At 40.5% G+C, this 13,862-nt stretch overlaps 1 protein-coding gene across 1 annotated transcript; it reads right to left on the bottom strand.

Annotated features, from left to right (window-relative positions):
• Nucleotides 1-3,984: 3,984 nt before the first annotated feature.
• On the bottom strand, nt 3,985-12,293 carry LOC145448430 (ornithine decarboxylase-like). The gene is made up of 9 exons (XM_080326820.1): nt 12,186-12,293; nt 11,060-11,233; nt 9,658-9,830; nt 9,460-9,594; nt 6,870-7,035; nt 6,679-6,817; nt 6,353-6,474; nt 6,158-6,275; nt 3,985-5,779 (listed from the first exon to the last, which is right to left on the bottom strand). Exons 1-9 carry the CDS (start codon nt 12,246-12,248, stop codon nt 5,658-5,660), a joined length of 1,212 nt encoding a protein of 403 aa, XP_080182946.1. The 5' UTR covers nt 12,249-12,293; the 3' UTR covers nt 3,985-5,657.
• Between the last annotated feature and the right edge of the window lie 1,569 nt (nt 12,294-13,862).

The following is a 13,862-nucleotide window of genomic DNA, read 5'->3' on the forward strand; positions in this document are numbered from 1 at the left end:
ATAGTTGAAATCAAAACGAGGGAAAAGAGTTGCCTTTTTAATGAGACACTTGATGGCCTACGTCAGGGGTCGGCAATACCCGGCACGAGAGATGATTTTTCATCGCACGCCAAACGATTTGACACACACGACATATTATAACCAAGTCTTGCAAAAGTGAAACATAAGTTTTTGAAATGTACAAAGCTCGAAATCGACCCAAAATTATTTCGTGAATGAAAACATAAATAGAGTCTTTTGGGGCAGATTTCCTTTACCTTGAAATTTTTTTCCCCGCTTCCGCGATTTCTTGGAACCTGGATTCTTGATTACAACGTAGGAACTCCCGAAATATACTTATAATATTTTTTTTTAAATATGCAAAATGTACAGAAATGAGTCCAACTGTATTACCAATTGTGAAAGAACGGCGACCTGATATTGTATGCAACCGTTTCGATTCTTTAGTCCGGGAGTGTGTAGCCTGCGAGCAGGGCATGGTATGGTATGGTATGGTATGGTATGGTATTGAAGTATGGTATGGTATGGATCGATATTTTGGTATGGAATATGGAACAATGCAAGTATGGTATGGAATGGAAGATTTTAATCTATGGTATGGAACCCAATTTCCATACTTCCATACTTTGGTGTTTTATACATTTTATCGAGATCTGTGCAAGCTTCCATGAAGCGTACGTTGTTCACTGTTCACAGAATACGATCTCTTTTGTTATGTGTGAACGTGAACTATTGAACGCTGTGTAGGATCAAATACACACTTGTGCAACGGTTTTAGGAGCACTTGGAATGACATGATTTTGTGATGTAATAATGAAAACAGTAATGTTGATCCGATATTCTATGGAGTTTAGACACGACGTCTCCGAGCATAGTCTATCACAGGGGTGGGCAATTATTTTCTTCCGCGGGCCAAATGAGAAGTAGAAAATACGTTGGCGGGCCGAGTGAAAATTTTCAGCTATATTCTCCAGCGTTTTTTAATTTTATTTCTAAATTACATTGTTAATAAATGATGCTCTGTGAATGTGTTGATGTTAGGTAATGAGAATATGGCGGTTAGTTAAAAAATATTTATTTGCCGTCGTGATTCGAAACAATGTTAAAGATGATACATTTTTACCTCTCTTTAAACCACAATCCATGTTTTTCTATTAAGACAATAAAGCAGTGGTTCTCACACTTTTTTAAGGCACGCCCCCTTTATAATAGTGAAAAATTTGGTCCCCCCCCCCAATCCTATCATGATATCTCAGCATATTAAAAAGAGCGACCAGAATGCTAGCAATCCCAACAGATGGTTTGAAGGCAAGGTAGATTATTGCGTTGATGAGAGAATTCTGTGATATCAAAGTCGGAAAATACACAGAGCATTAACTGTGTTATGAGCTGGGGGTAAATCGCGCGGTGCGCGGAAGAAAATTTCGTTTAACTTGGGCTTCGCGCCTCCCTTCAGATGCTGTCACGCCCCCCAGTTCGAAAACCACTGCACTGGAATGTATATGGGATAGTACAAAGCTTGTCTTGGTCGCTGCATTCCTAGCAGTGAGCATGTGCATGTGCAGCTCAATCAGCCTTGATGTTGAGCGAAGTTTGCGGTTATTCTGAGATTCGCCCTCCCTTGACCGAGTGTTTCGTGTTTTTGTCATAATTAAAATCCTTAATCTCGGCGGCATGCTCGGCAAAAACTAAAAGGACGGGTTTACCCGTAACTCCAGTATACAAATATTTAGTGCTCTAAACCTTCTTTGAATTTCAGCTTTTGGCTTTCTCTTTTTGACATGCCCGTTCATCCTTTATGGTTGATAGATATGATGATTGATGAGTCATATAGTAATCGCGAGCACTGACCACTGATCGATTTCACGAATTAGGGATTTGGAAACGCCTCACGTAAGAATTTGATACACGTACTGTAGAATGCGTAATGAGACAATGGCAACAAAAAAGGTTTGACCTAAACTTTATGTAAAGGGTGATTTCTTGTAACTTCAATTGCTACTCAAGTACTCATACTTCGCCACATTGAATTTCTTTTGAATCTGGATTACGCATGCGAGTTACGTAGGCAGCGTAATCGTGGCATATTAATGGTTTAGTTGGTACAGCCTAGGGTTTTAGTCCACGCATCAACATTCAAAAAGCAAGTTTAATGTTATGAATTCCAAGCAACCTTTCGCGAGCCACACAGAATGGTTTCGCGGGCCGCACTTTGCCCAGGCCTGGTCTATCATGTGACGCTATAACTGGTAATGTTGGCACTCCAACTACCTCATTCCTTGAGTGACGAGAGCTTACAAGCAATCATGATGTAACGTACTTAATGCTCAATGTGATTGATGATTACATTTCTTCTGAAACATTATCCGCACATTTATACTATTTACATACCGAAATATCTCATTGGTACTATTTCAAACGCTCTCGCATTAGGACTATAGATCAGGGAGTGGAGTAGATATAGTTTGAAATTCTCGTCACACTAACCCCAACCAAATACTGTACTAATAAAATAATCACCCCGATCGCTGCAGTATTTATCGCCTTCAAAGCGTTTGATAAGTCCCTTTACCCAAAATTTACCAAGATATCAGTTCATTAGGGCTGAGTACATCGTAAATGCCGATAATGCAAGTCTTCTCGCCTCGAAGAACTTACCCGTAAGCTCCACTCCCGCACGCTGCGCAGTGGGCAGACCTATATAATAACATGCAGTCACGAAAATTTGACGTTTAGGCAAGTAGTGTTGAATCTGCCGCGGGCCACATTATCATGTAAGACGGTAAACTGTCCGCGGGCCGGACAAAATCTCGTGGCGGGCCGTATGTTGCCAGTCCCTTTTATGGACGGTCCTAGATAATAATCTGCTGACTATCTCATTTTGCTCGCGGAAGCCGTAGAGTAGAGGTACACGGCACCTCACCACTGTGAACTAAACCTCATCAAAACAGACTATATGAAACTATTACCAGGAGTTATATTCGCATCATGGCTAGTTTAAGTAATAATGACATGCGAAATATCAATATTATAGGTGCTAGAAAAGGTACTACTTATGATATTGAAGTATTTGAAAGTATGTAATATGTATCAAGTATGGTATGGAACAATGTTGGTATGGTATGGAAAATTGCAAGTATGGTATGGAGAGAGTAAGGCAAGTATGGAGTATGGAAAATTCTCGTTCCATACCATACCATTCCATGCCCTACCTCATGCGAGAGGGCGACTATTATATGATCCGGCATTTCGGCGATGGTCATTTTCAAGCTAGACATAACCTATATACCAAGTACGACAACAAATTCATTCAACTATATTTATTAATGTGATTTTATTTCGTGCCAGGCATCAATTGCTACAACAGTATATCACATTTTCACGATGTGAGGGGAATGTCAATCAGCAAGACTGTCTCACTTTCAATAGGACAATTTGATGCCATCAAATAAGACTTACTCATAAATACATTGAATATTAAATATTGAAACTTTTGGTGCCGCGACTCGCGGCGTGTTAAATAACTAGGAAATTGGCCCGCGAACACATTTGAGTTTTGAGACCCCTGAAAACCCTACGGCAGTGATTTTCAACCTTATTGTGTTCCATTCGCACTTTTTTTAGAAAATGATTTTCATTCGCACAAACCAACCAAACTAAACATAAACAAACCCATATTGTTATACAAAAGGAAAATGAAGATACTTAAGAATATTTTCTTCAGATGTGCAACAAATTGGCTAACTTTACTTAGCCAGGGATTGGCAACCTTTCGTACGCAGCGTGCCAATATGTCAAAAACTGTCAAAATATTAACAACGGGCGTGCCAAACATTTTTATTTTGTCATATTAAGCGTTTCAAGCAATGAATCCCACCAACCGCTAATCTGCAGCTGGCAACGGCATCAGTGACGTCAGGTGGAAAATCTCCATCCCACAGATGGCTGACTGCACTTTTGACTCAAATCAGTGATCACGCACAGTTCATCACAATACAATTATATTATAACGTGAACGTTCTGTATATGGGTGTCACAACAATTCACAAATATATCCACGGTTTATGCTTCGATTTAAAAGTGCCTGATGATATTAGTAAAGTGTGCAATGTCAGTGGTGACATTCGAAACACTACTCTAGATTAACTATACTTGCTGAAGTTTGGAAATGCATGCCATGCAGTTTGATTATGGTGAGCATCCTGAACAACATAAATTGAAGAACTATCCGATGATACCACGGCCGGGGACAATTGTAAAGCGGGCAGAGTGCCCATGTCCGTAAGAATTATTACAGGTATCAGTATCAGTATCGGTATCAGTTTATTGATATTTTCACCATTTCAAATTACCACAAAACTGCAATACAATGAAAAGATAGGGAGGTGTCGAAACGACTGGGAGTAGTCCTTGAGATCAGACAGCCACCAGGGCCTAGGCGATGGAAGGAGGAGGCATGCACACTAGTGATAGTGTGAACGTGAGGTTGACGTTCGCGTTCTGTGTGTGAACCTCACAAATTTAGAGGTTCACGCTAACAAACGAACCTTGGTGGGTTCTGCACTGCATGGCGCTGGCAACATATAAAATCAACTCTAAACGAGCATGCTGCACCTTGACAATCTCAAAAATTTTACTTGCTTTATTACAAAAGTTTGCTCGAAACAACCAGCTTTCCGTTTGTGACTATTTAGTGACTCTCTGTTGTGAGCTTGACCCGCGATGACACAACATCAAGAGCGAAAACACTACATGTAGTCAGCAAATGATGCTTATTCAACCAATCAATGGAATTGATATCGTTGTCTAATGTAAAATATCTAGCAGGTGTACGGTGACTTCATATGTTTATTGTATCATAGAAACAAAATCCGTGCGGATGTGGTGTCAGCTACTGCTGTACAACTTGGGGTAATATCGGTAGCAAGTATAGAACCCGTTTTACACTCTGCTCAATATCAACGTCGTAATACTCAGACGCCGAATACATTGTCCGGTCTGGCGTAGACCGTTAAGGCGCAAGCTTATATTCCCTTGCAAGTCCTCGTCAAAATTGTTGGCAAAGCGACGGAAGATATTGATTTTACGGGATTATTACACCATTTGATTGCTCCAGTTGATAGATTTGCCGACGTTTGAAACGTCAATTTGTGCTTCGGCATAGTGGCCCGAGTGGTCGCTAGGTATAGGCTATCGCGTACAATAATATATACTATCACTTCACTGAAATGTAGGGTTGGAATTAGCAAAATGATATCTCGTGACGTCATGAGGTTCACGTTCGCGTTCACACAGAACCAACCAAAAAGGTTCGCTTTCATACGAACCTGAACCTTTCAGAGGTTCACACCATCCCTAATGCATACTGAAAGTAACAGAAGATAATATATAATAACAAGAGACAAAATCAAGTGGCAAGTGACGGAAGGCGAGATCTATATGTCAGGTTATAACTTGCAGCATAATTTATGACCTTGTATTATTGAAACCGTCCAAGAGGCTGTCTCGATTCTCGATATATTCCACAACAGCAGGCATCCATGTTTATTACTACGTCTACTCTACTGAATCATAAAGCTAATTTCGATACAGTTGATCCATTGGGGAAATAGAAAATTAATATGTCAGGCCTCTGTGTTCCGAATATACAATTGAATTTACAAAGACGTCGGAGTGTCCGATCGAGCCGGTGTGATGTCAGAAGTTGCGATATCATAAAATACTGTTGCCCCGAATCCATTGAACCTTCCTCCACAACTGAACGTGTAGGCCCCCGTGTCTGTGACGGAACAATCTCGTTAATGCAATAGTAAACCTTATGGTTGGCCGTAAATGATGAATGGAACCAAATATTTAGCATTGAAGAAAATTCATATTGCTTCCAAGGTTAACTATAATTCCTAACATGATTTTCATACTCTTGCTTAAAATAGGTATATTGTCATTGGCCATAGTGTTCAGTATTTCCATTTTTCACGGAATCCATTGTGCAGGGTCAGAATAAATTGAAGGAGTTGATTAGTAATTATGTTACAATCAATTATGGAGATTGCATGCGAGAATGACATGGAATATTACTTTCTTGATCAACACTTATGTTTTCCCCCAGCATCACGAGCCAAAACTATACGAGACAAATACATATTGTGTAATATACTTTTCCATATTAGTCTATCTCCAACTTCCATCTCCGGTAACAGTCGTGTCATAAGTACGTCGACGTTGGAACATATCGGGCCATACATGCGAGATTTGACATATTTTCTTCCCGAATCCTACAAGAATAACATTTCGTCAAATGAAATAGAGCGGGATTTTAAATCTACGCATTCATACAGAAACAAAATCCTACCCCGCCGAGTATGGAGATGTCCTCCATATCCGGAATCGGACATCCGACAACTGGCATGAAACAGCTGCAGATTCCTTCATTTGTTGTGTAAATTAAGCTGTAATCCTCATTACGGGAAACACCTAAATGTACCATCGTTCATGGTTCATCCAGCATCAAGAAAACTATCGGTCTATAGGGGAGTGGCCCCCAGTTTGAGAACCACTAGGCCCTAAAAGCATACTCACTTCAGTGACTACAGCGTAATTAGAAAAAGTCTACTGGCGTTTACTGTTGACAACGTCTGCTTAACAAACAAATGTATTATGTTTTAATCACCAACTCACTTCTTTTAGCAATTATAGTTGAGACCAGCGAAAATGTTCCGGTGGCTAAGTATCTTCCAGGCTCTGATATTACTCGAAGATCAGGGTAATCAGCAGTTGGAAACAATCCCTTCAAACCTTCGTTGATGACAGACGCAAACTAAACACAAGTCGTTCAGCCTTAGTTAGGCACTCTTCGACTGATTTCTTACCTTCTCCACACTCGGTGATTTGTTAAGAGTTCCGTGAAATCCACCGCCAATATCCAGCATTCCGAACCTCAATCCAATGGTGGCGGCGTAGTCGAAAAGTCGTTTGGCATCACTCAGCGCTGTTGTGAACGCAGCAGGATTTTCGCATCCGCTACCAACGTGAAAGCTGAAATTGGTGATAACTGCGAGTGAATTTGAAAGACTGCGACTTCCTTAAAATGACAAATGCAGGAATAAAGACGGGATCATGCTTTTCTGCTTACTGGAGTAATTTTCATACCTTTTAATTTATACATCTACAAGTAGTTAGCGCATATCTTGAAAATTTATTCTTTTAAAATAGAGTATAAATTTATTGAATTACTATTAATTGCGCTTGAGGATCATCAATTACTACTTTGACCATATATGTGTAGGAATTGGCTTTAATTCAGTGCTCTTCAACCGGGGTTTTCGTACACCCTAGGGTGTACCAGAATTTTTAAAGGGTGTACCACTCGAATGGGGTGTACAGGGGTGTACCAGATCCGAATTACAATGAGCCGATGGCTAGCTATCACAAAGGCAGGTTTATGCGTCAGTACAGGTTGACGAACAGGTTAATGAGCAATATGGCAGTGCTCTTCAACCGGGTGTTTCGTACACCCCAGGGTGCACCATAATTTTTGAAGTGTGTACCACTCGGATTGGGTGTACAGGGGTGTACCAGATCCACATTATGATGAACCGATGGTACGATGACTATATAGCTATCACAACACAATGGATACGCCAGTTTACGCTTCATAACAGATTGACTGGATGTGTAATATCGTACAATGTGATGTCATAAGCAAATGTTTCTCATCAGTTAACCATTGGTAATGGACTCATTACTTCCTTTTCGAGGGTTCCGTACGATTACCAAGAATGCTATTACCGATAGTGGACATTACCGAAAACGGACATTACCGAGAATGGACATTACCGAGAACGGACATTACCGAGAATGATCATTACCGTGAATGGCCAATGCCAAGAATCTAGCTTAATGTAACGGACGTTGTGGAGAAATTTATACCTGAGAATCGATACCGAATGTGTGGCAACGCCGTTATGCACACACTCGACCTGTTCATATGAATAACATGCCTGTATTGCATGTATTGCATTCTCGGTACTGTCCATTCTCGGTATTGTCCATTCTCGGTAATGTCCATTCTCGGTATTGACCGGACACCCTTTTCGAGTAGAGCAGGGTGGAGTTAGCATGTGTTCAGCTTGCGATATCTGTCTGACGATTCTCGAGGAAACCACCGCTACAGCTCAGACATTTCGAATTGGTGCTTCCTGCGGCAAGCTTATGAATAGCGCAGAATACATGCTTTTGCGCAGCCAGGTGGTCGAGTTTGCGAACCACTGCGTTAGATGGTGGTCCAGTAACCTCGAGCCCTGATTCGTATTTAGCATTTACTATTCGTTGCAGCCTTGATCAAATGTTCATCCTTATTTCGGCTAGGCCCGGGGTGCTCAACCTGCGGGCGTACGGCCTCATTCAGCCGCAAACCCATAATTTTGCGACGTTCTACACATATTTAAATTAGCGTGTGTTGGCGGCCGTCATTACGCAACCAATTGTTGCTGATTCGAGTCTCGGCTCAGCCATGTTTTTATGTGTCGGAGGTTTATCTAGGCTCCTCGTCGCCGTCGTAGCGTCTTGAAAAGCCTAGCTAGAAGAAGAGTGAGCCGAGCTCCAAAGTCAGCAGCAGAGTCCTGAAAGTGGACGCACATTAGCGAGAGAGAATGAAGAGTGAGAGTGCACGTGCAAGCGAAAGTCGTCCTCATTACCCAAAGCAAAGACACTAAACTTTAAGAAATGCACTGTCGAGGTGCACAAATTCTAAACATGCGATTATCGCCACTGTCATTGATGTGTAATAGAAATACTAATAACAACAATACAAACAATCCTGGTGGGAGGCCAAAAAATAACAACATGCAACTAAGTGATTTATAAAAACCGGAAGATGCATCATCATCAATATTGTGCCTAATATTTTCGAAGACACCCTCCATCAGCTCTACGGGTTAATCTGATCACATGAGGTGAGAATGAATAAACTTTTGACGATAATATGTGAAACTACCAACATTTTCGATGAAATCCATTCAAGGGGCAAAATTTTCGCGCTCAGCGCGACTGCAAACATAAATCTGTTATCTTTTCTTGACATTTATACTCGCAATCTCGGTACATAAATTATATATTGTAAGCCTGCTGGGATGTTTTGCTTCTACAATAATAAAATCAACGCAAGGCATATCTCAAGAAATAAGTGAAGGCACAGAACACTGCAAGGGCTCTCCGCGGTGTTAAGTTCCCAGTATCAAATTTCATATGAGTATTTGTCGTCCATGGGCCATGGCGACTCCCCGCTGGAATCCGGACGTATTGTATATGTAATCAAAATGCGGCTTTCTGCGTTATCGATGTGTTATATGGTCAGGGGTGTACGAGTTTTGAGAAAATGTTAAAAGGGTGTACCATGACGAAAAAGGTTGAAGAGCACTGCTTTAATTGACGAATACTCGAAGCCGGAAGAATGGTTACCTCACTCCCGCGACGTTCATCGCCAAATCCCTTGCCAAATCGAGCAGCGCAAAACTATCTTCAATGGTGGCCCCAAACCTCTCACTCAGGTCGTAATACGATTCTTTGGAGTCGGTTTTGATTCGTAGTAGAAGCCTGAATACATAGCGGGATGTGTAACAGTACTTGCATGTCGTTATTGTCACGACTCATCCATACTCGGATTCCGGAAAGAAATCTTTTATTTTTTCCAATTCCTCCCGGGAGTCGAACGTGGCCAGTTTGACTCCTAACTCCCGGGCGTGCAGAAGATGTGAAATTTGCTTCGACGTATTCGAATATACGATTCGATCGGGACTTAACCCCATCCCCAACACTATGTCCATTTCCTCCTACCCGTAAAATAAGATGTATCCAAACGTGTGACCATTAAACATGCGATTTAAAGAGGATTAAATGCGAGCCTATGATGTCATGTGCCAATATAGTGGGATTGTAAACCTCATATAATGTGAAAAGCAGAGAGACCACAAACTTACAGCTAGTTATAGGTATAGGCATACATTTCTTTTTGAGGTAAAGTTAGTATAGTCACCATATTGGCTTGACCAATAAACATTAGTGTAAAGGCATAATCGTGGGTACGAGCTGTGAATAGAAAAATAAATCAAATATTTCGTTTCAGAATCTATAGGAGCTAACGCAGGTCTGCAAATACAAAGCCGGACTTCTGATGTCAGATAGGGGAAAAGGTATTTGCGATGCATCCTATCTCTCACAAATTCCCAGTATAGGTTTATTTCAGTTCTATTCATTCCTATATTCTTCCGTAACAGGGACTAAAGCATGTCATAAATGCCGAAGAGTATAATATCTGCCGATATTCAATGAACCCTTTCACATAACTTACTGTGAGAGCAGGATTTGATTTGGGACTTGACTATACGCCTAAGTCGGTACAGTGATCATTATTTGCATATGTGAGATTATTTATTTATTTGTGTACATCAACGCATTCTCAGCATCCGTACAAAGAATAATTATGGCACCATATGCCTAGGTAGCCTAGTTTCGCTACTTTAGTCATGACCTGATGCAGCCACCAGTTCCATCAGCAAGTAGATATGAAGCAAGTGCGCCCTCCTGCGGAGAATGCATACAGTTCTTATAATGATCGCATTACACTAGAACCGCGCGGTCCTAAATAGTAGGGACGGTGTGAACGTGAGGTTCACGTAAGCTTATTTTCCATTGCAAGTCCTCGTCAAAATTGTTGGCAAAGCGACAGAAGATATTGAGTTTATGGGATTATTATATCATTTAATTGCCCAATAGTAATACATCAGACGACGTTTAAAACGTCAGTATGTACTTCAGCATTGTGGCATTATGCGGCCCGAGTCGTCGCTAAGTATTGTGTATATTAATGTAGGCTATCACTTCACTGAAATGTAGGGTTGAAATTAGCAATATGACAAAGAGAAATAGAGAGAGAGAGAGAGAGAGTCTTTCAGAACCTTCATTGGCTCACACCATCCCTACTAAATAGGCGAAAACGACATATATATTTCACGCGCCAAACCGAAATATACTCTTGTACAGCCCAACCTTGATATGTTACCTGACTCGCGCAGTCCACACCCGCTCCACAGTCGGTGAGTAATTTTATAAGGGGCACGTGAGGTGCACTCTTCATTGCAAAATACGGAGTCACCCTGGGCATCAGGTCGTTCCACATATCCAGTTTTTTCTTGGCGTCGCCAAGGTCGCAAATCCAAAACGAGTCGTCGATATTCTGGGAATCGAGACCGAATTGATAAAATTTAAAGGAATCACCTGAAGATCAGTTTATTAGAAAGCATTGGGGTACGGCGAACTGACCGCGCTGCTGCTACAGCAATCTAATATTTTGCTATCATTGCGGCGTTTTGAGTAGCTCATTATTATTTTCTTGCCTTGCAAAATGAATTTTTTAAGCTACAAATTATATTTATATTACTTTAAAAACGTTGTATACTGTACAGTAGGTATGTTGTAAACGAACTTTTTTACGAATCCCGGGGATTCATTTATTAAATTGATAGGTTGCTCAAATAAGCTTTGCACACCAAATTGGCTCAGATCCCACCAGGAGAATTCGACGTAGAAATTGACATTTATTAATTTATAATTTAAATTTCTTTTTCAAATTTTACTATAAACCTGTTTGACGCAAATCCAACCCTAAGATGCGAAGTTATTTGAGTTTTACATTAATAAATCTTGGTTTTCCCACCGTTGATGCTATATTTGCAAATTTAAAACTTTCAAAACTGCAATAGCTTCACTTCTACTCGTTGGAATTGAGCAAATATTGTTATGCAACGTTCTTTGAGGCAGAGACAATTTTATGGGGCTGACAGTAAAATTTGAATTTTTTTATATATAAATTCAAAATTTTTATTTGGCTCTGCGTCGGCTTTTACTGGCTGGAATCGAGCAAAATTTGGTGTAGAGCGCCGTAACAATTTATTCAGTCAATCCCGGATTCCGGAAAAAAGTTATTTTTGAACAACATTAGTCCACACCATATTAAGAACAATTGATGATACATCAATTGCAACTCCATTGCACGGACTCAATTACCATTATTGTAACTATCGAATATTTACATTAGATATTGTGACACATCAACAATGATGCTCATTGCACAACGATAACTGAAGTCCATGATAAAAAGCGTTGAATTACAAAAGTATATCACTCACCCTACGACCATTTTTGGCAGATGAAAAATATGCGACTGCTTGCTCCACTGTCGGAAATTGCATATCATATGTATAGGTTATTCTGTTTTATATAACGAACATAAAATATATCAATATGGTCTCGAATAAAGTTTTATTGAAATCAAAATATCGTATGCATAAAATATAAGAATACCAAAATATTGCACAAACTGCCTGTCTAGTGGCCGTCATGTTGAAAACAATACATGCCCGGGACTCAAGACAGTGGTGATACTCAATTTATTTTTCAGGCGAACTGGCAAAACCAACACAGCTCAAATTTTTCAGCCGCTTCTGTTACAAAAGTGACACAAAGTAACCAGTAACGCTACATACTTTCCTGATCTCATTAAATTTCGTGTGGAGGCTACATCGAACAGCTGAGACCTGCTGACTCAAGAACTCCTACCGAAGCGTTGATAGCTTATCTATAGGCTCGTCCTCCCCACTTGATGGTCGTAAGTGGTGTCTTACAGAAGCCTAGAACAAAGCGGTCCGAGGACCAGAGGGACCTCAACTGAAAGGTTTGTCTAGTATTGGTCAATTCGAGCCTACGCTTTCGGTCGTTATAACTGTCACGGAAAAGGCACTTCGAAATTGGTCATATACGGGAACCTTCACAATTTGCTTGGTTGTCCATATAAGGATATTCGTTTTTTGCAATCCGGTTCATTATGCGTAGAATGCGAAAATGATAATAGTACACAACTCGCAAAGCTACTAGCTTGTGACAATCTGGGCACCCAAGAAAAGCCTATCTTTGTGAAAGTTCAGTTATATAGAACAAGAACAAGAGCGGTAGAGGTTCGGGGTGTAATCGTGGATGTGCCATTAAAATGACGGCTGAAGAAATTAAAATTAAGTGGACGGATCAGAAAGTGTCATTTGTACGTAGATTCACATATCGAACGATCCCCCGCCTGTCCGTTGCTACAATTGCCCCCGATTTGGACTAAAGCGAAATTCTGTCGTAACGCCCAGAGATACAAAAAATGCGGCAAGCGACATAAGTACAAAGATTGTCAAAACGAACCATGCCGTGTAAATTGTGGAGGTTCACACTCGGCGGGTTATGCAGGATGCGCACGACATCGACAAGAGGTCAAACTTAACACAGTAATGACCAGGGTTGCATTTAAAACAAACGGTGTTTTGCAACTCTTTGTTTTAACATGTTTTAAACAGTGTTTTAATGAAATGCATTTTTGAAAAAAAGCAATTTTTTAATCGTTGTCCAATTATGCCATAATTGTGTAAATAAGTCCTAAAAACCATGTAGTATGAGCCTACGGACGATTTCCACCCAAAATAGTCGACGCATACGATGTGGGGTGGCTGGAACCCTCGAAATCGAAATCGGTTCAATAGTTTTTGCACTGGTACGGAATGGGTGTTATGATGATGATGACTGCCGACCGTTAAATGCAGCATAACGATGTAGTCCTGGTTAAAGATATTTTTGGTCTGTTTATGACAGTGATCGGAAGCCCTTTTCGTCGAAGGAGCCATATTTACCCTACATTTTCAATTGCCAATGCCGATCCATTGTGACATCACAATTAAATATTAGTTACTTCATGGCTAAACAAAAAAAGACATGTTTTAATCAAGGGCCTTGTTAGAAACATGTTTGTTTTACATCGATTTTTGTTTTTA

The sequence above is a fragment of the Botryllus schlosseri genome, chromosome 10 (genome assembly GCF_051294905.1).
Source record: "Botryllus schlosseri isolate E-star chromosome 10, Bs_hap1, whole genome shotgun sequence".
Classification (NCBI taxonomy): domain Eukaryota; kingdom Metazoa; phylum Chordata; class Ascidiacea; order Stolidobranchia; family Styelidae; genus Botryllus; species Botryllus schlosseri.

Excerpts from the sequence above, each read along its gene's own strand:
- LOC145448430 (XM_080326820.1), bottom strand. The coding sequence starts at position 12,248 with ATGCAATTTCCGACAGTGGAGCAAGCAGTCGCATATTTTTCATCTGCC. Across the intron at positions 9,595-9,657 it reads GATTTCTTTCCGGAATCCGA|GCTTCTACTACGAATCAAAA; the intron begins GTATGGATGAGT and ends CTATGTATTCAG. Across the intron at positions 6,818-6,869 it reads AATCACCGAGTGTGGAGAAG|TTTGCGTCTGTCATCAACGA; the intron begins GTAAGAAATCAG and ends ACTTGTGTTTAG.